Source organism: Suillus subaureus, assembly GCF_016647635.1.
Source record: "Suillus subaureus strain MN1 chromosome Unknown BJ212scaffold_51, whole genome shotgun sequence".
Taxonomy (NCBI): Eukaryota; Fungi; Basidiomycota; class Agaricomycetes; order Boletales; family Suillaceae; genus Suillus; species Suillus subaureus.
The window spans coordinates 132,949-156,260 of NW_024538607.1; the positions used below are offsets into that span (position 1 = coordinate 132,949).

The 23,312-nt window shown below is 49.1% G+C and overlaps 8 protein-coding genes across 8 annotated transcripts; 5 read left to right on the forward strand and 3 right to left on the reverse strand.

The window, feature by feature from the left end:
- Positions 1-2,110: 2,110 nt before the first annotated feature.
- On the reverse strand, positions 2,111-2,667 carry BJ212DRAFT_1283337 (NDUFB9, NADH-ubiquinone oxidoreductase; the record flags this gene model as incomplete). The annotated part of the gene is made up of 5 exons (XM_041331752.1): positions 2,111-2,158; positions 2,211-2,226; positions 2,285-2,312; positions 2,368-2,456; positions 2,522-2,667. 5 exons carry the CDS (start codon positions 2,665-2,667, stop codon positions 2,111-2,113), a joined length of 327 nt encoding a protein of 108 aa, XP_041187388.1.
- A 140-nt stretch (positions 2,668-2,807) lies between these two features.
- BJ212DRAFT_1243885 (RNA polymerase I-specific transcription initiation factor RRN3) lies at positions 2,808-5,165 on the forward strand (the record flags this gene model as incomplete). The annotated part of the gene is made up of 5 exons (XM_041329623.1): positions 2,808-3,068; positions 3,120-3,414; positions 3,472-3,755; positions 3,814-4,683; positions 4,737-5,165. Coding segments are annotated over 5 exons (2,139 nt in total), but the record flags the coding sequence as incomplete, so codon positions are not given.
- A 1,106-nt stretch (positions 5,166-6,271) lies between these two features.
- On the reverse strand, positions 6,272-7,416 carry BJ212DRAFT_1303957 (uncharacterized protein; the record flags this gene model as incomplete). Its single annotated transcript, XM_041333524.1, has 3 exons — positions 6,272-6,412; positions 6,463-6,616; positions 6,716-7,416. 3 exons carry the CDS (start codon positions 7,414-7,416, stop codon positions 6,272-6,274), a joined length of 996 nt encoding a protein of 331 aa, XP_041187390.1.
- Positions 7,417-9,346: 1,930 nt separating this feature from the next.
- BJ212DRAFT_1209294 (immunity-related GTPases-like protein) lies at positions 9,347-9,910 on the forward strand (the record flags this gene model as incomplete). Its single annotated transcript, XM_041329195.1, has 1 exon — positions 9,347-9,910. A coding segment is annotated over one exon (564 nt), but the record flags the coding sequence as incomplete, so codon positions are not given.
- Positions 9,911-11,072: 1,162 nt separating this feature from the next.
- Positions 11,073-11,824, reverse strand: BJ212DRAFT_1391044 (uncharacterized protein). The gene has a single exon (XM_041337010.1). The coding sequence runs from the start codon at positions 11,766-11,768 to the stop codon at positions 11,496-11,498; it is 273 nt and encodes a 90-aa protein (XP_041187392.1). The 5' UTR covers positions 11,769-11,824; the 3' UTR covers positions 11,073-11,495.
- Positions 11,825-12,296: 472 nt separating this feature from the next.
- BJ212DRAFT_1283404 (uncharacterized protein) lies at positions 12,297-15,918 on the forward strand (the record flags this gene model as incomplete). Its single annotated transcript, XM_041331759.1, has 4 exons — positions 12,297-12,419; positions 12,469-13,638; positions 13,689-14,890; positions 14,943-15,918. 4 exons carry the CDS (start codon positions 12,297-12,299, stop codon positions 15,916-15,918), a joined length of 3,471 nt encoding a protein of 1,156 aa, XP_041187393.1.
- A 1,836-nt stretch (positions 15,919-17,754) lies between these two features.
- Positions 17,755-19,860, forward strand: BJ212DRAFT_1391051 (uncharacterized protein). The gene has a single exon (XM_041337011.1). It carries the CDS (start codon positions 17,946-17,948, stop codon positions 19,677-19,679), a length of 1,734 nt encoding a protein of 577 aa, XP_041187394.1. The 5' UTR covers positions 17,755-17,945; the 3' UTR covers positions 19,680-19,860.
- A 527-nt stretch (positions 19,861-20,387) lies between these two features.
- Positions 20,388-22,945, forward strand: BJ212DRAFT_1303962 (uncharacterized protein; the record flags this gene model as incomplete). Its single annotated transcript, XM_041333525.1, has 7 exons — positions 20,388-20,427; positions 20,486-20,636; positions 20,692-20,831; positions 20,888-20,985; positions 21,043-21,576; positions 21,668-22,690; positions 22,883-22,945. 7 exons carry the CDS (start codon positions 20,388-20,390, stop codon positions 22,943-22,945), a joined length of 2,049 nt encoding a protein of 682 aa, XP_041187395.1.
- Positions 22,946-23,312: the final 367 nt, after the last annotated feature.

A 23,312-nucleotide genomic window follows, 5' to 3' on the forward strand; every position in this document is an offset into this window, starting at 1 on the left:
TGACACATAGCATCGAATGTTTCGGTGGATGGAGGCGTACAGGTCAGGACTTACCACCCGAGATGCTCAGTTACAGGTCAAACAGTTTAGCTCTACACGCTATAAATCACATAAACGAGTTCCTGAAACAGTAGCGAGGGTCTTTGATCATGTATAGCCACATTTTGTAGGGATGCGCCAAATTGACCTTGGAAGAAAAAAAAACACCCTCAAATTTGAGTATTATCAAAATCCGTCTGGAGGTTTTGTTCCTTATAGGCAAAAACAAGCATTTTTGCCAGAGGGATAAAAAATCGGGTGAAATTTCGAGGTGCTAAAAACGTTGCACAAAAGTAGCGGTGACTAAGTGACGTGCACCATATGAGTCGGGTCGGACAGGTGTCAGACAGAAAAGAAGACAGTCGATATCGTTCCATTTGATGATTCGTCAAACATCTTTCAGGGCAATTGTAGGGTGGCCTATTCAACCCCCATCGAGCCAGACCCCTTTCAGGTTATTGATAAAAAATGTCGTTTGTGGCTTCGCCGAGTTCCCTTCCTTTCTAGAAGCAAGTCACAAGGGTTCCTTGTGCCCCTGGTCTGTTCATACAGCGTGACTATGATCTACTGAACTGAGATGCGCCACCGGATAAACGGATTTGACTGACTTTGATTGTTCAACATTCAACCATCACATATGGGGGACCACTTGACTTTCACGTTCGTCAAGGCTCGACACACTGTTGAAAGCATATCGAAGCAGGTCATTTTGCCCAGTCAGAATGCACTTACAACGGCTTGTCCTACGGGTTGAATGGCACGGCTAAATCCAGGCACAGATCAATTCTACCTCGTTTATCGAGGACCCAGGACAAGTACCTACTGTTTTAGTTCCATATTTGTGGTGTTTCTGCAAAGTATAACAGATGGCAGAGGTTCTGCTCTGTCGTCATTTGATACCTTGCAAAACTCCATTACCCCACCGTGAAATCCCTATGTCTTAACAGATTAAGTTCCCGGGCGTTCTCCCAGCTCAAACTGCTGGTGTTTACTCGGCTATAAAATATTTCCTACCAACCTCGCTTTCCCTGGGATCCTCAGCCAATGAAACTGTCCTTCCGCGATCGACTCGCTTCCAGTGGGTATGACTAGAGATGGGGTCCTCTGCATCCTTCGGCTTGTCCGATAGAGCTTCCTGTTGTCGAAGAGGTGATGAAACCTAGCCCATTACATCTCGGGCGAGGTAGCCACTCTTGTAATAATATGTATCTCCTGCCGCCATCTTCCACCTTTCGAATCCAAGGATGGTTTAAAGATCACGATATCACGGGTTCGAACGTTCTAAGAATAACTGGACAAAGACGACAGTTGACGGCATTCAAAGGGGTCGGGCACGTTCAACCATTCGCTCCTCTTCCTTGTTAACTCCTTCGTAACATCCAACGTGGACGGACTGACGACCGACCCCAGCAGACAAAACGCTCCCGAGCGAGTTGGCTACCTTTCGAACCACCATCAACGTCAGCCTGATGACAGCACAAGAAGTCTCGCTGAGCCTCGTCCGCACTTGACTACTCGAGAATTTTGCTGGTAGGGACATAGATCATGGATTTCATATCTGCGAAGTCCGTCGCCGCAGGGATCAATATGATTCTGACACTGGTTATGCCCTTGGAAGATAAGGGAGCGTCTTCAATACCCTACTTTCCGGATGGCGAGCCAATAATCAGCGGATCTGAGGATGAGATTGCTCTGGGATGAGATGTCCATTGCAAGTAAAAAAAAAAAGAGACGCCGAATGGTTGCGAGTAGGATATATATGCGGCGGTATCAAAGGACGATCGATGGGTTGTCGTTATTAGTGGAACTTACATTTGTGGTCTAAATGTATTCGGAGCTGTAAGCAGTGGACGTATCGTCAAGTCGTGCAGTAACAGTGACAAGTTCAACGCCAGCATCGCATTTGATGTACATCTGGTGCAGGTCATACTGATAGTACCTTGGACCTCGTACTACTGAAAATGCCGATGTTTCAGAAAGGGATCAGATGACGACAGTACAGCAGTCACAGCAAGATGACCGGTGTTCAACACAACGGAGTGCATTGGATGTCGAAGCAGGTATACAATATTTAATGATGTACGGCAGCTGTGTGGTCGTATAAAGGAGCGATGGTAGGCTGTAGAAGGAAATGTCGGGATAATGGCACAAAGGCGAAAGATGTAACATACAGGTATATTGCGTTCCCTGCATGAGTTTCGAACTCAACAAAGGACGAATACGAGAATAAAGGTTCACCACATACCACTTTGTTCCTCCTGGCATGGAAGGAGCTGCGAAAATAAACTTTTTTAGAGAAGGTGATATGACGGAGACGCGGAGACTCACGGATGTAAGGGTCGGGATGCAACTTGCTTGCGAGACGCGTCTCTGCTTTCTCAAGAATCTGGGCAAGGGCTCTCGGCTCGGTCACGTCACTGATGCATGAAAACATCATCTGCCAGTTAGACCAGAGTGACAATCAAATTCATATCTTACTGACCGGTTTCTCTCGAACTCGGCTCTAATCATCATTGCACGACCACGCCAGATGTCTCTGCGAACAACCCAGTCCAGTTCATTTTTCAGCATACGGCGGTAGAGTGACTTGACATAGAGCCTGTGAGCCGACGAGAATGAGGTAGACATTGTGGTTGGTGATGAGGACTGGGAGACTTAACTGGAATAAACAAGTATTATGATAAGCTAAAATATTAACAATTCATTTATAATAATAAGATGTTTTTTCCTGCACAGTGCCTGATGCGAAGCAGTCATAAACGGTCACGATGGACCCGCATTCAAGACTCTCCCAGTTCAATCAAAGAGCACCAAAAACTGGACCATTCTCACCCTCCGTGCGATTCGAGCCAACCCAAAAAGTCACCCTAGATAAGTATACCAAAGCCTCCTCATCATCGATGCCATCGGACTCGCCACTGTTCACCTCTCGCCCTATCGCGACAAATTCACGGGTGAAGCAGGATGAACAATTCAAAAAGGACATGTTCCTTGCATATGTGAATAAGGCCATACGCGAGAAGCTCAATGTGAGTATGTGGCGGCACACCACTCGATCGCGTGCTGATCCTCGTGCGCAGGGGCATAGCAAAGATTTTGATGACCTTGTTGACCAGTTTAGTCCGAATAAATCTACGCTCGCGCCTACCGTGTCATCTCTGCAGCTCCGTATCTGGCTTTCTGCACTTTCACATGTCCTTTCTCGCCTCGAGAGGCGTCACGCACCACTGGTAGAGGCAATCGTTCGTCTACCATGGTCTACCATGGATGCTGTCTTCGTTAAATCATATATCGTATTCATTGGCATGCTCATAAGTGCGCGTCCAGAATACCTATTGCTTGTTCTTAACAGAATAGCGATGGGTTTCACATATCGTGAGTTAATACCACCATGAAAACAATATTCAAGTAGTTTTAACGCGTCGCTTGCAGAATCTGGCCTTCTCGCCGTCGCCTCCAACTTAGAGAGCTCCACCCCCTTAACGAGACGTGTGATCTATGATCGACAACATGCTCTTCTCGAACATCTCTTAAACCTCGTACCAACTCTCCCATCATCTCTGGCTCCTCTCCTCGTACGAAACTTCCCCCACAAACGACAGCCACAAGCTGCACATGTAGCTTATATTCGAAATTTGCTCCGTGTAACTGAGTATTGTGGCGAACTTTCAGAAAGGGTCCTGGGCCTTATCGTGGATCGAGCTTTGATGGTCGATGTGAGCGGGCACTCTTTTTCCGGGTGGTTGGATCCCAATTAATATTATTTGCATGTAGGTGGAGATTCAAGTAGAGCTGGAAGAGCTTGAAGACGCCGAACCTACGGACAGCGAACTCTTCGAATTTGATCCGTTTGATACCATAGTAGGGCAAGAGGGTGACTCTTCTGATGATGAAGATGTTGATGATGATCTGAGCGACCTATCGTCTGATGCATCGTCAGACAATGGTGCTGAAGATACCCCCACAGACACCAGGCACATTCATGATATGGTCTCGAAACTTGACGCTATTCTCAGGCTCGTATTTGACCACTTCTACAAATTGCATTCATCCATGCCTACCGTCCTCGTACCTTCTTCTCCCTCCCTTCATCCAACAACTACGCACGATCGTGACCCACAATTGCACGAGCCACATACCCTACTTGCAATCCAATTTCACACTCTCCTAGCCATCTTCGACAGATCTATCCTCCGCACTTTCAAGTCCCGATACACCCAATTCCTCCTTTTCTGGTACGCTTCCCTTCATCCCGAGTTCTCAGACCTGTTCCTTGGACTACTTGTCGACAAAGCCCTCTTTGGAAGCGCAAGCGCGAGTGGCGTGGAACGTGCGGCAGCAAGCAGTTACATCGGAAGTTTTGTCTCGCGCGCACAGTTTATTGACCGTGAGGGCGCACAGAGAGCCGTTAAGGTCCTATGCGCGTTTCTTGGAGCACACTTAGATGCTGTCGAGGCTGGTAATGCCGCTAGCAATAATCACAGCGTTTTTTATGCGGTTGTCCAGTCTGTATTTCTGGTGTTTTGCTTCCGTTGGCGTGATTTACAGGAGGAACCGGACGAACAAGAGGTGGAGCGGAAGATATGGATAAGCGAGCTAGGAGTCGTGCAGAGGGTCATCACATCTGATCTCAATCCTCTCAAGGTTTGCCAACCGTCATCATTGCAAAGTTTCTTTGGCTAACTGCTGTAAAATAGGTCTGCTCTCAGAATGTTGTGCACCAATTTGCTCGCATTGCGCAAGCAACTGATTTCACATACTGCTTCTCCATTCTGGAGGCGAACAAACGAGCACCGTACCCTGTATTTGCCGGTGTAGCACCCGGTAGCGCTGGCCCACAGGAGTTGCATACTTTTTTTCCTTTTGATCCCTTCAAACTACCCCGCTCAGGCGAGTACATACAAGGCGTATATCGAGAGTGGGCAACGGTGGCTATTGGCGATGAAGATGAAGAAGAGGACGGATATGAAGATGAAGATGACCTGATAGAAGAGAGCCCAGCAGTTGATGACTGGGAGTATGGACAAGGCAGCTCGTGCATACCAATCACTGTCTCGAAACGGGGAGAGTCGGATGACGATGGATTGGGCGCGTCCTTTGGTGGAATGAGCATCAGTCCAGCTCAGTCAAGGGCGGCCGCGATGGCAATTTCTGCCTCGTGATTGCTGGCTGCCATCTTCATTCAACCGGTCGCCATCCACCCACTGTGCCTCCCACAACTCCAAATTGTGCTATTACGAACACCGACGATGATAAATCAGACGACGGACTTGGCTAGAAGATAATATTAAAAAACATATTTCGGAGGCCTTTCCAGAGCTCATGTCGCCTACTGCGGCGCTTCTGCTTTGTACCTCCCACCGCGTCAGTATGCTATAGACGAGGTTATTAGGAGGAACGAGATGATGACAACATCTAGTCGCATACCTCAACTGGGACGTCCTGCGCTAAAATTTCCTCGATCTCCTTGTTTTGCATCTCTTCAGGAGTTCCCCACGCATCTTCTTCGATTCTTCGTCGTTTTCTATTCGTTTCCTCAAACCGGGTACGTTCTTCTTCGGCTGCCTGCAGCGCTGCATCCACGGCCGCTCTCCACTTCTCAATCCCCTCAATCCGTGCTCGAGCGAGGTACACTTGTGCATACCCTCGTTCATCCTTCTTGAGACTTCTGCCTTTTTGCCGCTCAGTTTCTGTGCTATTGACATCGGGAGGCTCTAATATGGCGTGGGTTGGGTCTCCACCGGACATGATATGGTGGAGATGGCTTAGTGCGAGTGAGTATGCCGTAGTGAGGTCGTGAGGTCGTAAAGAAGTGAATAAAGGAGGGACGGTTGTTTTCCAAAAGTACAAAGGATGATGAGGGAAAGAAACATGTGGAGAAAGGCAGGCAGGCACTTCCGGTTGCCGAGGTCAACGTAACGCGCCTCGAGGCGGCCGTTTTGATAAACTTGGCGGTGACGTAGGATATGCCCGGTGACCTTCTGATACCAAGGCGAGCGCTTCAGATGCTATTGTCATGTTTATTAAGGAAAGTTGCTATTGATACCAAAATATCATGTCGTGCGTGACTTTACAATGCAAGAGGTGACTAGACTGACGCTGACCTGAAGGTACAAAGGTAACTATTATGATACAATAACTGGTATGTTTGCATACTGCTGAATGGTGTTTGTTGTGTCAAATGGTAAATCTGAGACTGGCTGGGTAATTTTGGATGCCCAGCATCGTCCCCTCAAGGCTCCGCCCTCTTTGGAAGCTCTGGCGAGAGGGCGTACAGAACGAAGGTAAAGTCGGATAGATCATTGAGCTGTATTAGACGCAACGTGTTATTGCCTTGCGTGATAGACGGAGTCACATTCAGTGCCCCCTTTTCCTGTAGCAGACGCTAAGTTATTTAGGTAGCATCCACAAATAGCTCCATACCAATTCATAGGGAAGCCAGGACCGCCCATTGGGACTTTCAATGTTCAACTGTACCACGATGGTACCTTTGGTAGGCCAATGCTCTCCCGCATTCCTGATTTTTTCAAGAGTAATATCCAGGCCATCACCTTCCTGAAGCTCATGGCGAGGATCCCTGCGAAAACAAGAAAGTTGCATGGTAAATGGAGTATTGGGGGAGCTAGGATCTCTCGTAAGGAAGGCGCCTAAGTTAAAACCGCGGAGTCCTGCGCACCTACTTGACGAAGTTGCGGGAATAATGCCATTTCCCACCGCAAAATCGACGTGAAGTATGCCTGGTCGAGTAAGACCCTGACGCCCGAACCAAGTTCCGGGCATAGAGAAGGTTGGAATTTCCAGTAACAACGGATGGGAGTCGGCAGAAGAGCATGCTGCTGCGTTCTGAGGATCTGCAGGAGACAGTCCTGAGTTTGCTGAGTGACGTGCTAGAGATGTCATCATTTCGATGTCTTCCACGGGAATCGAAGGCAATGGAGCCATCTGATGTGGAACAGAGGCAGGAGTCGATGTTTGAACATTTACCGAGTTTGGGTCGTGCAGGGACAGAACCCCGTCGTGTTCCATGATCTGTTTGACTGGGAGTGTGATATCCTTGACAAAGCTCTGTCTGGAATCTTCGAGGGGTGAGAAAGCCTTGAAGTCAATTGGCAAATCTACCAATGTAGCTTCGCTATCCTTCCGTGACCCGGAATCTAGCCAAACACGTGCAGTCCGAGTGGATTCACCATGTCCATCCACGCTGCGTTTAAAGTCCTTCTTTTTGATGGTTGCATCAACTGCGACGGCTAGGGGGTTGTCCGGTGGGTGCGGGGCAAGGGCATCCATTTGAAGTTTCATATCTCTAGCTTGTTGCAGAAACTCGCGGCAACGATCGTCGGTAAGCATGGCTGCACACGCTGTGATGTCAAGAGTCATCGAAGGATCTTGAGATTTGGCACACATAAGAAGAACAGGTGCTAGATGTTGCCTGCACCTCTCTACAACGGACCCGAATCCACCATTATGCGCAGTTGTTGACTCCGGCAGAGGTTCGCGTAGCATCTCAAAACCTGTGGTTAACAGGCTAATCACCCTAGATTCGAATGCAGATGGTAACAAAGCGCTGCTAGACTTTTGCGCGGGGGGAGTCTGAGACGGAAAGTTGAGGGAAATCCTTGTTGGTCGCAGTTTCGTACACTAAGTTTAATTGGTCGGCATAACGTAAGTATCGTAACCGAACTTTTTGCCAGCAACATACCGAAGGCAAATTTTGACTGAGATCCGATAATGTGTTTGTATGCTGTGGGGACCCAAAATTTCTCGTGTTACAACCTTTCACAGGATCCGACGAGCTATCATTGATATGCATGCCCAATACCCCTTCTTCATTCAAGTCCATTCGACTGAGCAAACTTCTTTCTTCAGATGGTAACTCCATGCGCTCTGGCAACGAGGACGATTGCGGGTTCGCGTGTGGCCAGACGCGTTGAATGTAGTGGTTGTCCTTTAACTATATTGAGACGAACGCGCTTGGGGACTATCGTAAGAAGCTCGTCTCGGTCGATTGCGATATCCTACTGACGATGATCTACGCTCGTGGAATTGATTTTTTTAGGATGAGCTTGAAGCTGTTGGATGGATCATGACATTACACAAGCTGACTTGGAGGACATGTATGATATGACACTAGTTAGGCTCGTTATGACGGCATTTGCCGGCGCAATGAAACTTCGCGCAACTGTGGTGAACCTGTGGTAAAGCTCTATCATATTACTTGGTAGCTACATTCTTCTATCCATAGACGCGCCTCACACGCCGGACTACCGTGTTCGCGGTAGTTAATAGGAGACGCTGTGTGCTTCGAAAGAAGTTACTCATGATCATCGTCAGACATTTTCAGGTAACATGACAAGGTTGTGCACTAGTTCGTACTCTGTTCAATCATGGTACTGCCACTATAACCCTTGATGGACCCTCGAGGCTGCTAGTCGTAGGTGGTATTTGAGTCAGCCGAGACAACCTCAGACTCCCCAGACCCTCAAACGGCACTCATAGAGGCCTACATCGTCAACGGATCCAGGTCGGTAATTGAATGAACTGTGCCGAAATCCACGTTTGTTGACATCCTGTTAGTGCCACCGACCAACCGACGAGATCTTCATCTACAACCTCGAAATTCTAGTCATGGGCGGGGGACACTCACATCACTATGAGCCAGACTGGGGAGCAATTCGTGCACAACAAGAGGCTGAAGCTCGTGCTCGCACCGAAGCTCGTGCTCGCGTCGAAGCTCGTGCTCGCGCCGAAGCTGAAGCTGCTCGTCAAGAAGCAGAACGTGCGCTCAGGCAGCCGTGCGGAGGCCGAACGGCTCATGCGCGAGGCGCAAGAGGCACGACGGCGCTTTGAGGCGGAACAAGCGGAGGCAGCTCGGAGAGCGCAAGCTGCTCGCGAAGAGGCCGAACGACAGCGCCGCCAGAGAGAGCAAGCCGAGCAGGCAGCACGTGCCGCCCGCGAGGCCGCAGAAGCACGGGCTCGCGAAGAAAGACAACGTGCGGAACGACTGGCGCGAGAGGCTGAAGAAGAGAGGCGCAGACAACAAGCTGCTGAAGAAGCTGCTAGGAAAGCTGCCATCGCTGCCCAGCAAGAACGGCAACGGCAACAGAGAGCCAGGGAAGAGGAAAACAGAAGACTCCAGGCCGAGAGGGAAGCAGCTGAGCGCGCCGCACAAAGAGCTGCTGAAGAAGCCAGGCAAGCTCAAGCTGCGAGAGAGGAAGCTGAGAGACAATTGCGAGATGGCACCCGACCTGTGGTCGTGCCTACGCCTGAAGAATATTCTGCTTTCAGGGCCAAGATACAGCATACCGGAGGTTTTTTCCATGTTGCCGTCAGTGGGATAGCTGGTAGCGGCAAGTCGTCACTGGTTAACGCGTTCCGAGGCAAGCACAATATGGATCCTGATGCTGCCGCGGTTGGCGTGAACGAGACCACTCTTGTGGTGGCCAGATACCCTGATCCAAACCCATCCAGCCGCTTCGTCTGGTACGATGTTCCCGGAGCGGGTACCTTAAAGGTTCCCGATTGGAAATACTTCAATGACCAAGGGCTGTTCGTCTTCGACTGCATCATCGTTGTAGTTAACAATCGTTTCACTGCCACTGACGTCGCTATCCTTTCCAACGCTAGGCGCTTTGGTATTCCCGCCTTCATCGTCCGCTCTAAAGCGGATCAGCACATCAGGAACCTCATGAAAGATATAGGCTATAACAGTGACGATGAAGGTGGAAACAAGGCTAGCTACTTTGCACGGGCGCGCGACCAATACGTGGCAGAAACCATCCGTAGCATCAGGACTAACCTCCAAGAGGCGAACTTACCTGATCAACCTGTCTATCTCGCGTCGAACGTTGCTCTACAAGCAGCTGTCGCAGGTAAGACACCGAAGAAGATGCTGGATGAGGTCAAACTGCTCACAGATTTGGCGGGCACGGCTCAGAGATCCGTGTAGGGTGTTATGGTGACGGTTTGGCTTGGCAGGCACGGCTCAGAGATACGCGTAGGATGTTATGATAATGGTTTGGGCTTGGTTTGGAGCTGCAGATGTTTTCTACTTTCTGTCGTATGGATCCGTGAATATACATGCTCTCAGTCTTTGTGCAGTTCAATTGTAGACACGTAAGGATGATATCACGATCGCACATTGCTGTCTTGATATCAAATACATAAATATTCGTAGTGTACAGCAAGACACATACCGTCAGGCCCTTTTCAACGACACGAATTCTTCAACTGCATAGTACTAGACTCGGTTGCCCGTCACCTGTATCACTTAATCTTATTCCTCGATCTCATCCGAATCACTCGAATAAAACTCTGATTCGTCCTCCTCTGTCTGGGGGTAAAGGCCAATTGATTCCATGGCTGACGGCGACCTAAAATTGAGTAGTCCGAGGGTGTCAACTTTCCCTATGGAATCGCAGAACTGCTGTAAAGACCCCATGACATGGATCGGAAACTGATCCGTGGAGGCGGCCTCAAAGAACCACCGAATTGCAGCCTTGTGGTGCAAGTCTGGCATCCATACATTGTCCTCAATACGATGCCATGCAGTTCCAGCTATGGGTCGTTTAGTTGCTTCCTATCATTAACATACTTGAGTGTTGGGTGTACGTACATGGAAAGGCACAAATACTAAGGGTCGGGCATATGTTGCCCCATATTTGAACCATCTTGAAGTCGGATCTGTAGTCGGACACAAAAGAAAAGCCCGATAGTTCTCGATTGCGTGTAATCTCGATGCTTAATTGACTGAGGGAACTAAAAAAGGGAAGTGCTGTTTCGCATGCTTCGAGAAACTGCACCCATAAACGTCGTGAGCTTTTGGAGCGCAGCGACAACAACTTACAGCTGCATTGGAATGGTGGTGTAGACCAGGTATCATCTTAGTAAATTTGAAGTTTTTGATCTTTGGCAGCAAAGTCGCGACATGCATTAAAACTTCGGCATTCCAGTGAGGACGGCACAAATGAAGCTCAGTGAGCGTTGTGCAATACCGAGAAAGGTGCTTGATAAAATTCGGGATCTCTTCGTTGTCGTCGATCTCTGGAGACAAAACAGAATGTAGGGGTGCATCCGGAGCAATTATAAATAGCAAAGATTGGGGAAGGCAGACCGAATTCAGCGAGGAAAGGGATATTCCACTGAATTCTGACAATGGAATGGATCTCAGGTCACTCGGAGATATATGCAGCTCCTGAAGCTGTGGGTGTCTCCTGACGAACGAGGCAAGAGTATGGGGTTCCATTGTGGTGGCAAATGAATGAAGGTTTGGGAACGCGCAGGCATCTAACGACAGAGATGCTCCGCAGTAGGGAAACATTAACCGGATATTTTCCACATTTGTCGCACAAGCCAAGGCACGGGACAACAGCTTGTAAAAGGCGGACAGGTAGAGATAAAAGGGTCTGTTGAATTGAACAAGCGTGGTTACACGTATGCAGGTAACGAGGGGCAAGCACTTACCCTCCTGTGAGACTTAGGCGAGAGAATGCTAAACCTGGCCACAGGAGAACTTTGCGAACGGAGATAGCAGCGAGTTTGTTTGAAATGAGGACCTTGCAGATGTTTATCGTTTCACCGTTACCCGCCAGGGCCAGACACCGGTAGAGCCATCGCGTCGCGCGGGGTTGAAAGCGATTTGAAACGGTACATAGGGAGGATAGGGTCCCCTTTGGTAATAGATGGGCTATTTCATCCAAAAGCTCGTCTGGGAGGTCAGTGATGGTAGGCATAATCCTGTATCCAGCTTGAAAGGTGGAATCGAAGATGAGCGCGCATTGTTTGTTTCTGTTGATTTCTAAAGCCTTTGGCAAACAACACCATTCCAAACTACTTGGTCGAGGATGAACTTGAAGGGATTATCAATGTCAACGACCCATGGTGTCCTGACTATCGGTACGGTTAGAGATGAATCAATAAATCAATCTTCTTCCATTGGCAGCCGTCACTTCTTCCTCCAGTCAGGATCTGGTCCAAAAATCAAAAATCACGTGATGACGCGTTGTTGACAAGTGTGTACTATTTGTTATTATGGGTCCAGCATTATTTGGTTCTTGTTCGATTTCTGAGTTGTTCAGACATTTAAACTTTTCATTGCACTTCCTTAAGGCGGGCGCTTTTTTTCAGTAGCGGCTTTTTGTCACGAAGGCCTTACGCCGTTCACGCATTCACGCATTCACGCATCCGACGCTCTCTCATAAAGTCAAATCCAAGATCCATCCAAGAATTTACCAACGCTCTCAACGCTCTCAACGTTCACCATGATTCCTTTTATTCCGACGCTTATTCTGGCTTTCGTTTCGTTTATATCATCAGCTTTTGTTATTTTTCGCATAGTAATTCCAATTCTTCCGCCTCATCCTTTAAGCAGACGAGTCGCTCCCGTGTGTATTTAATCTTCCCATGAGCCTCAAATAACTGATCTTTTTTTAGTCCGAGTTCGGACTGCCTGATTATAATTTTCGTTCTCTTTCTTCAGCTGACAAGAGTCACCTATGGTTGGCTTCCCTCGATATCCTGGCTCTATGCGTCTTCATTTGGCAGGCATTTAGTGAATACTATGGTGGCCCTGCAGCATATGGCGAGGCCCGTGACGCTGCATCCTCGGCAAGGTTGTGGTTTGCCTTGACAATCAGGCAGACTTGTCTTTTTGTCGTGTCCGCACTCACGTTGATCCACATTCGTATGGGGCGGTCAGTATCCTTCGGATACAGGCACTGGATGCTGTGGGCGCCCACCATGCTCCTGGGGTTCACATCCACTGTACTCTCTGGCGTTATCGCGGGGGTAGGTGTCCCAAGCTTCTTCGTTGGACTTCTGGCATATTCCACTACTGTTGCTGTCTTGAGCAGTGCATCGTTTGGCAGTCTCGTGTACACTCTTGTGGTAATCCGGCGCAATCTCGCCGCACTCAATGATCCCGCAGACAGCTGGCCACCTGCTAAAGAAGTCGAGGACAAACCCCGCCCCTCGTTCGCGACTGAGGATGTTGACGTCCTCAGGGAAGGTAGTTCTTGGCTTACCTCTGATGCAGGCAGTACGCATCAGGACTCGGTGTCCAACTGGTCTTTCTCGACTCATCAAACGCACCCCCGTTCTGGTTCCTTGCGCGTCGACTGTGCCATGGCATCCAAAACCTCCCTTGTGCCTAAATCGTCTTATTGGTTTGATCCGCCTACACCTGTGACCGGTGACGTATTATTTCCGCCAGTCCCAGCATTGCCTTCATCTCACCCTCCATCACCCACTGACGCACTAAGCTCTGATCCTGACCCTTTCCGTCGTGATACTCCGATTCGGCCACGTCTCGGCTCGCAGAGCTCATGGCTGACTTCGCCGTCTGGGTCTCAAATCTCGCACTCTGCATGGTCCTATCCCACCAGCCATCAAGGTGGCGTCAGCGCCATTGATCTCAACGCTGAGCTTCTTCCCCAATGCAATCGGCCACTGACCCCCGCTCTGTCGAGTGCTCGAGTTCTTGGAGGATACGGATATCAGGGTGATTCAGAAAGGGGTATTGCTTCTCTGGCGTATAATGGCAATGATGTCGACATCTCAATTTATCGGTATGCCTGCTGGATGATGACAATTTGGGTACCTTTGGTGAGTCCTCCTTGTCTGACGTTAAATCGGCTTTAATATCTGGTCACCAGGCGTTCTCCCTGCCATACATCCTATCTTTCGTTGGAAATGGCTTCGTATCTTCTGCCACCCCTCTTCTTCTTGCCCTCTCGGTCACCCTGTCTTCGCCCCTCCTTGCCATGAACATCATTATGCGCTCGCCCATCCCCATCCCGACCGGTCTTTTTGAAGTTCATAGCGAGCCTCCCTCAGTCTGCATGCGGGCACCATCTCCGGCTGTCACTCTCACCGACTGCAACCGTGAGTACAAGCGGTCTGGGTCAGTCACAGTTGTCGAAGAGAGACGCTCTGGAGATGTTTGGCTCTCACAAGGGGACGCCGTAGACGGGAAAGGCAAGCTTAGTAGGGCACTTGGTCTCATGACCCCTGTTCCGCGCCTAGCTGTACTGCCTCCTGATGGTGAAAAGGAAGATGGAGAGATGACGCCCCCCTTGCCAATGCAGACCGAGTCTGAATCATTCAATACTTCTGTGTTCCCTAACACCCCCCAATCTGCGGAGTTTGGAAGAATCAGGAAGCAGTCGGTTCAGTCAAGAATTTCAGGCGATGAATTTGCCTCGAGAATAATGGTCGCCCAGAGGCATTATTCTGCGCTTGCAACTACGGTGGTTGTCACAGCATCGCCAGAGAAGCAAGGTGGTGATCTGCTCACTGTAACTACTGGCGCTGGCATGGAGAAGAGGAAGTCGGTCCTCTCTGGTTCTTCGCATCTCCGCTCCCGCTCTGTCTCTTCAGTCATTGGTCAGGCGATCAGCACAGACTACGGCCCCGGCCCCAGCCCTAGCCGACCTCCGTCTCAACCTCTGCCTCCCACACCTCCTAATGTCCGTCTTGCCAAGCAACAATCGATGCGCACTCTCATCCACCGGAAGTCGTATTCGTCTGGTTATAGCTTCGGCGCAGTTGTCAATGACGATGTAAACGAGATCGATGTGCTCACTGCTGGTGTTCTGCCGCTCCTTGTACCTGGTTTAAGGGTTGGAAGTGATGTGAAGATCAAGGATTTCGAGTTCGAGTTCGACCCCCCGATCAGCAGCACTGTGACAAAGAAGAAGCGCCTGCCAGCTTCTCGCACCCAGAAGGATAACGGTGACTTCGGTGTGCTCGCCAAAGGAGACTGGGAAAGTACCGCGCTGCACTCGACACTCGCCAATGGCAAGGTCAGGCCCAAGAAGGCGTCTGCGCACAAGAGACATCACTTCAGTCTTTCTAGGTGAACTAGCCCCTGATTCCCACGTCGATATGTTCTGACGTTGGTTGCGCAGTCTCGGTCTTCGCAAGGACACAGCCAATGCTTTGAAATCCGAGATTAGCCGCGCGCTTGCCACGAAGATTGGTGGATACGCCACTGTAAACGATGGAAGGCGCAACACGGTCTGGGGGGGCGAATCGGTCTCCAACCTTCTTGCACATCCCCCCGTGCATGTTGATAAGCAGCTTGTTCAGAATGGCGCCTCCCTCGGCCGCACAATCTCTACTCGCACTCTTGGTCTTCGTGCTGAAGTCCTTCATGGCATGGAAAGTGCACGTACCTCCGTCGTTACCCTTGACACCGCAACAATACTTCCTCCGTCATCCGCTGCATCTACGGTCACTCTCTTTGACCCTATGGCCGAATTTGATCCTGCTGCGCAAAGCACGCCACTGCAAGAAAAAGAATGCCATTTTGCACGAAAATATCAAGCTGCCGCTATGCCTCGCTCTCAACTGACTTCCAAACGCTCAAGTATTGTCTATATCAGGTCATCCGAGGAACACGCCCAAGCACCAACGGAGCCAGAGGCTCGGCCGCCCACCGAACGAAATATTACTAATGACATGACATCTCGTACACTCGCACAGTGGTCCTCCCGGGTGGTGAAACCACTTATACTCAAGTCTAGCAACCAGCGCAAGGACGCCACAGAGCCCGCAACGAAGTCGAGCTCGAATTCTCTTCGCACCCTTTCCCTACTTAAAGATCGTGATTCGAACCATAATAATACTGGCGATGTCGCCAGCAACGGGTTCGCTGGTACACGACCGCTCGTTCTTGGAAAGAAGAAGCCAAAGTCGATGAAAGAGCACGATGAGAATGTTGCTCCCAGTGCTAGTTCTGTGAACAAGCATCTGAAGCCGCTAACGCTTAGTCGAACAGAATCGAGCAAGGTCCGCGGAATTCTTCGCAAAGACGAAACGCTCCCTAGGGTGATGGTTCGCCCACCATCTGACCGGATGGAGTCGATTTATGAGGTTCGGTGAACACTGACTTGGACTTTTTACGCTTTTCTCTCGAATTATGTTCTTTTGCTTTGGAATTCGCTTTATTAACCGTCTGCTTTTAGTTTTCTTCGTTATCGTACTTTTCGATGATTTTCATTTCATTTCATGTTGCTTTCATGTTTTCTGCAGTGCGTTCGGTAACTGCTTTTGCTATCACGTTTTCACATAAATTTCAATTGTCATGAAGTTAATTCATATTTAGAATATCGCACGTATCGTATGTACAACTACTATGCTTTACCCTTTCAATCTTATATGTTGAACCTTTTCGTATCAATCAGATCTGTGTCGAGTAACATGTAAATCGCTGGGAAGTACGCCATCAATTGGTTTCTCGACCTGAGCGTGGCACTTGCTTCCTCCACTTCTACTAGATTGACGTCGCGTTGGGCAAAAACTCTATCAGAATTTTCATTGGCCGGATGCCTTTGAGTTGTCTTCACAGCGAACGAAGCATACAAATGCAGCCATCCCGGGCCCCGGCTCGGGGCACCCTGATAACTGCACATGACTTCGAAGTTCGTCAAATAGGATTCGTTCCATTTTCTAGGGACTGGAATCACTAGATGCTCATATTTTGCACCTAAAAGTTATAAGCAAACGTGGCATCAGGTGCAACGATAATAGATATCCGTGTGACCGGAGTGATTCAGGCGAGAGGAAGACCTAGTGTTTAGTAAATCACCCACTGCGTCAGGAGATTGTGACGTGATGTAGTCAAGATATAATACTTCTGGGCTATTTTTCACGTTCAGCCTGAATACAACACCTGGATTATTGTCAAGCTCAGGAAAAGACTGTTCCATAATCTTGACGGACTCCTTGGCCATAGTATATCTGCCGGGATAATTGCACCAGCCAAGCCATTTCTGCCCCTGCGAGATATACAGTGGCCATAGCAGTGATAACTTGCTCGCTGCCAAAAACCCAGTAACGCCAAAAGCATCGAGACTGAAGTCGAGATTTTGCAATTTCTAGTGGCGTTGAAGGAGTGGCATTTCAGACGAGTCGAGGGTTGTGCCCGTGTGTTTGTTCGCAGTGATAATCAATCATCCAAAGCGCTCCGGAGTCAGAGGACCCTGATCAGTTCCCTAGAAGGTTTGACACGACTCAATCAGTGTAATGGCGGCTGTGGTAGCACTGCCGTTGCAATCGGCACCCCACAGAAGTTGGCAACCATGCACATATGGATCATGCTGCATATGCACGTGGAGAGCTGGGGCCCCTTAACGTTAGCGCAGAATTGATGGAAATATCCGCTGAGCAGCGCTACACCCAGGTGTGCAGTATTGAAACTCCGTCACGGCACATATCGGCAGGTGACATTTCTGCGTGACCTTGGCACTTTCAACTGTATCATCTCAATCGTGGTCGTTCATTGAGATGTGCTGGAGAGCTCGAGAATGATATCTACATTAAGAATTTTATGTTTAAGCAACTAGAAGAACGGGTTTTATGAAAATGCCGACTTCTGTGGGGGAAGGCCCGGGGACGCTTGAAATTTGCCGCGAAAGTCAAAGTTAAGAAGTTGAAGAGGATGTCTCCTCTTTGATCGGAATCAAGTATTTTCGTAACGGCGCTCGGCGACTCTTGTTTAAGTTGTTTGAATCACCTCAGCTAGACACTTGCAATAGGCCGCATAGTAGAAGTCAATACACATAGGTACAGATCAAATCACTATGCTGAACTTGATGCAAATGCGCGCCCCGATCGCGAAGAACACAAGTTTAATCAGCTAACAGCTAACAGTAACATACCCGTATGGATTACTTTTGAAATAGGGACCAATCAACGAAATCAGTGGATAACTGCTAGACTAGTATAGATACATCATGATCATGAGGAAGCAGGAAATTTCACAGACGAAAGGCATTCTCCCGGGAAAAACATGTAGCATGGTGCCTAGATAGCATAGCGCCTAGAGTCCTTACGCTTCCAGAGCGCTTCCCGTTAGATACGCTACTTAAGAGAGCAGGAATCAGCACGCCAACCGCAACATACGTGTCATGCCCTCAAAACCTCCCTTTGAAATCCGTCCTGGCAACTTTTCCCTCAACGTATCCGGTGTCGCAGGGTTCTTCGGCGGCGATGAAGCCATCTCCGCTATACAGACCATCCATCACTACAAGGCCAGAAAGTTCCTGGGGTGGTACAACTCTCCCGGCAGCTGGAATGTAGGCAAAAAGTTTGGAAAGCTCGCAAAATCCCGTTTCTGGGACGGGCTCTTCCCTGGACCCGATGAAGAACCCGCAAAATTCTTCGAGCTTGATGGCAAGCAGGGCCCCAAATATGTCGCCTCTAGATCTGGATCCGTCCTGGAGCACACCGGCCATCTTGCGTATTTGATAATGCAGAAGAGCAAGGAGGAGCTAGGATACCAGGTGAAAGGAAGAGTCACGAAACGGAATAAAGTGACCATTATCAAGACGCAGCTCGTTTTCGAACCGGCGGCGGCTAGAAAGGAGACGCCGAAAGAGGCGCCTAAAGATGAAGATAAAGAGGAAGAGGAGCCGCACAAGGAGACGCATAAAGAGGAGGTGCTGCCTAAGAAGGTGCCTAAAGAGGAGCCGGTCCGCGACATCCCACCTCACAGCGGGCGTCACACGCTCGTTGCAATTCTACCGATAGCCGTTAGCTTCACCACATGCGCACTTTGTGGATGGACACACGACTGGTTCTGCTTTTCGATGATTCTTCTGGGAATTATGTCAAGCGGCATATCCTCCGTGGTCATAGGGTCGGCATGTTTAAAGCTGCAAGGCGTGAATTCAGCACCTACGGCTCCGCCCGGAGACGGAATGCTGATGGATGGTGATGATATCGTCCTCCTGCTCGGGAAAGAGGGAGACGTTGCCACGATCACGAGGGGCAAGTTCATTCTCAAATTTGACCCCTGGGTTAGGTGGAGGAGCAGGAAGGAAAAGAGGAAACGTTCCGTTCCTGGAGACGGAGTGAAGTCGTCCAATTCGGACCGCAATAGCGATGCAGAAAGAGGTCAAAATAATTCTTGTCTAAAGCAGGTTGCCACGCCTCAAAAGCAAGTTGCCGCGCCTACAAACCAGGGTGCTACGTCTCCAAAGTTGAGTGAAGAGCCCGTTAGAAACGAGTATGCTACGTCTCCAGAGCCGGGTGAAGAGCCCGTCATAGACGAGTACGCTGCTATTGGATTGTGTTCGCTCCTGCTCGTCATACAACTCCTCGGCCAACTGCTCTTGATACCCCAGGGTACATTATTTGGCCAAATCATGTTCCTGTCCTCCTTCGCAGCTTCATGGGCGTACAACTTGTACTTGTCCTCGATCGACAACGAGTATATCCAGGAACAATTGATCCTAAAGGAACTTCATCTGGAGGAGAAGCATATGCAGACGTACATCTTTGGCACAAGAACAACTGCTGCAGTATTCGCATGCCTGATGCTCCAGCCTGCTGACGACGTTGCACACAAATACGTTGTTGCAGACAAATGGAAGGACCTAGGTTTCGAACCAGAAAGTATCATTCGCAACTTTATTCCGAATGATACGCAGGTGTGGGTTACATGGAGAAAAAAAGTCTTGGAGGTAATGAAAAAACGCGATAGTAGCCAGGACGTTTGCCACAGTTTACTCAAGATGAGCAGCGAGGAGAAAACGAAGTTCGGGTCGGGCGACAAAAAGCTTCTCGAACAGCTCCTGGAAGACGCTCGAGTTGCATATAATTTGGCCACGGAAGAGCAGTGGTGGTTGAAGAATGATTAAAATAACGGAACGACTTATCTTATCCTGTCCACCAGTAACTTATACCCGTGGATATTGGCTTACACCATACGACTCTAATCAACTATGTGCATTTGATCAGCCCAACGCACAGAGACCTAAAGTAATTCCGATACGAATATGCGTTGTTGTGATGCTAATCAGCCATAAGTGAAAATTGTGCATTTCTCGTTGAATGATAGTAATGCCTGAAAGTGGGAAGAAGCTCACAGGGAACACTGCGGATTAACCGCTGATCATGAAAGCACTCGCCATCGTCACAATCGCCTACGAGTACTTACTAACATATTTTGTGGTTTTCGCTATTCATTTACCATTGTCTGATGCAAGTCCGGTAGCAGCAATCATCAGAGGACGCTCTGACACTCACATGTCCCCTTCAAGAACCTTGAGGTGCTACTTTCGCTGATGTGACTGACATTATCTTCACTTCTTTAGCAGACTCGAATTCTTCCTAGCTGGTGCTCTCCATTCTCAGCGCTTAATGCAATGATCGTACCAGTGTCTGTCGTGCCAAGCAGACAATTGTCATGGAAATACCGCATGTCGCGAACCCTCAACGTTGTAGCCTCTCTTCCTCTCCTTCTCAGCCGAGCTAGCCATCTACAGCTCCCATAAAGTTTATATTCCCGTCTTCCCCTCCCACTCATTCCGCTGATCCTCGATCCTCGTCATCTTTATCGCACCATCATGCCTGGCAGCTTAGAAGAACAATATATTAGACTTGAAGGTAGGTCGCTTCATGTCACTTTCGTATTCGCTTCGTGATCCTCATGCCATATCCACAGTCGTCACCGGAAAGAATCTTCAAGTCCCTTCTCAGCGCATACCTGCAGGCATTTATATATCCATCAATATCGACTTGAGGAGACGCTGGAAAACAGCCATCAAAGTCGTATCATCCCACAAATATGTAGTGTGGGGCGATATTATGACCCTGTGAAGTTCATGTAGACTTCTGGACATGATTCGTGAACTGATCTTCGGTTTCTAGATCATCATATGCCTCACCTGCATTCTCAGTCGAGATCAGGGCGTCCTATGAGGCCGGTCGAATGCTAGGCAGTGGGGAAGTCATCGGGGAACTTCAAACATCATGGGATGAGCTACTTGATCATGGAGATGAATCATTCGGTGAGAGATTTGCTTCTCATTCATCATGTACATCTACTCACACTAACATCCCATAGAACTGTCCTTCCCACCCGTGCGTGGTATCCATCCTTCCCTCGCACTGAAGGCCGCTGTTGTACATGCTTGCGACGATCAGGACGGCGCACTGTTTCATGTGAGTTGGCACATCAGACTGTCCTTGTAGCTTCTGCTGACGGAAAATCAACTATAGTCTCTTGTGGGCTGTGGCGGTGCTCGAGACACAGATGCGGGCCACGCACAATCTGCCGAATACATGACAAGCAAGACGGTCTCTCACTTGAACGACGCTGTGCAGCATTTTCAGTTAGTTCTGGACCAGTGTCTGGTCGACCATTTTAATCACGCAGCAGCTCTCACCAATCTTGCGTGTGCCCGCCTTGAAGGCTGTATTCAAAAGGATATTCAAGACGCTGATACCACCACTTCCCTCTTCCGCAAAACCATTGCATTGCGTCCACAGGGTCACCCAGATCACACGTTATCCCTCTATAATCTTATCAGAGCATTGAACTGGCACTACAGCAAGGAGCCTACCGCTGCCTACATTCACGAATCCGCGCAGCTGTGCTGTAAGCTACTACCCCTCTGTCCAAAGGGCACCTACCTCCGTAGCGTCGGTGTAGACAGTGCGGTCGATTATGTGATCGGTAAATGCAACAATCTTCCAATAGACACATCTAATGAAGGCATCCACCTTCGACGAAACGTGCTCGAGCTCTGTCCTGTGGGCCAATAACACTGTCCAAATGCACTTGACAAACTTTTATGAGCTCTCAGGTCATGCTTTACACAACGCGTCAACATTGATGATTTAGATGAGAGCATACAATTTCGTCGTGAAGCTGTGTCTCTGCCCCGAGGGACATCCTGACCGCGATACCTACTTGAACAACTTGGCCATCTCACTCGAGCACCGCTTCAGTCACCAAGGCAAACCTAATGGCCTCGATGAGGCGATCTCTTTGCATGAAGAAGTGCTACGCCTCCGGCCTGTTGGGCACAGATATCGTCGTTTCTCATTGGGCAACCTAGGGGGCGCCCTCGTCACCTGTTTCAACAGACGTGGTGACATTGATGTCATTACCCGAGCAATTAACCTCTATCACGATGTGTTGACCCTACACCTACCTAGGCATCTACGTCATGGCACTACACTTAATAACCTTGCCCTCGCACCCAAAACCAGATATGACAAGTTGCATGTTAGCGAAGATCTTAACGAGGCCATTGATCTGTTTCGTGAATCCCTCCAGTTAATACCGCTGGACGACCCGGAGCGCCATGGAAATCTTTTCAATTTGAGCTCGGCGCTCTGTTCTCGTTTCACGCACACTCAGGAGGATGAAGATATCAAGGAGATCATCAATCTCTGCCAAGAATCATTGGCGGCTCTGTCTTCGCTGTACCCAGACAGGTATTTCATCTACATGCGGCTGCAGGAAATATATTTGTCTCGTTACCGGATTCTCCACGACCCTGTTGATTTATTACTCGCTGTAGAGAACTTCAGGCTCGCATCAAGACATCCTACTCAAGGATTTCCTTGGCGTATCAGCGAGGCTATTGACTGGGCTCGCCAAGCCGAAGTCTATCATCATGAATCTGCCCTCGAAGCATACCAAATGTGCTTTGAGCTTTTCGACAGCCATGTGATGACGCGGTCGTCGATTATCTCACGGCACGAGGCTGCAAGCACCTTTCGCGGTGCACAATCACTTCCTGTATATGCAGCCTCATGTCCCATACGTAGTGGCAATCCACATCGGGCAGTTGAACTTGTGGAGCAGGGCCGTGGCCAGCAGTGGCCGCTGGCCTCTCGACTCAGGACTCCGCTGGAAGTGTGTAATGGAAGTCAATACACACTGGTACGAGTTAAATTACTATGTTGAACTTGATGCAAATGCATGCCCCAATCGCAAAGAACACAAGTTTAATCGGCTAACAGTTAACAGCAGCATACCTGTATGGATTACTTTTGAAATAGGGACCAATCAACGAAATCAGTGAATGACTGCCAAATTAACTGTGAGGAAGCAGGAATCTTCACAAACGAAGGGCAATTCCCCGGGAACAACGTGTACCGGATAGCATAGCGCCTGAGTAGACAATAGCACGGCGTTGGAGCTCATAGGCAAATAAAGAAATTCAATGATTTCCTGATGTAGGGTCTTGTCGTTGTGAATGACGTGATGAAGTCCAGACTTTGTGTGCTCGGGCCTCAGGGTTTGAAGTTGTTCGATGGAACCGAGAAAGGTCCGATGGATAACAGGGTACCATGAACTCCGACGAAATCAGTGAGTAACTGCCAGATTAGTATAAATTATGAGGAAGCACAGACGAAGGGCAATCCCTGTGAAGAACATGCACCGAATAGCATGGCGCCTAGATAGTATGGCGCCTGGAGCCCTTACGCTTCCGGAATGCCTCCTGTCAAGTATACTACTTAAAAGAGCAGGAACC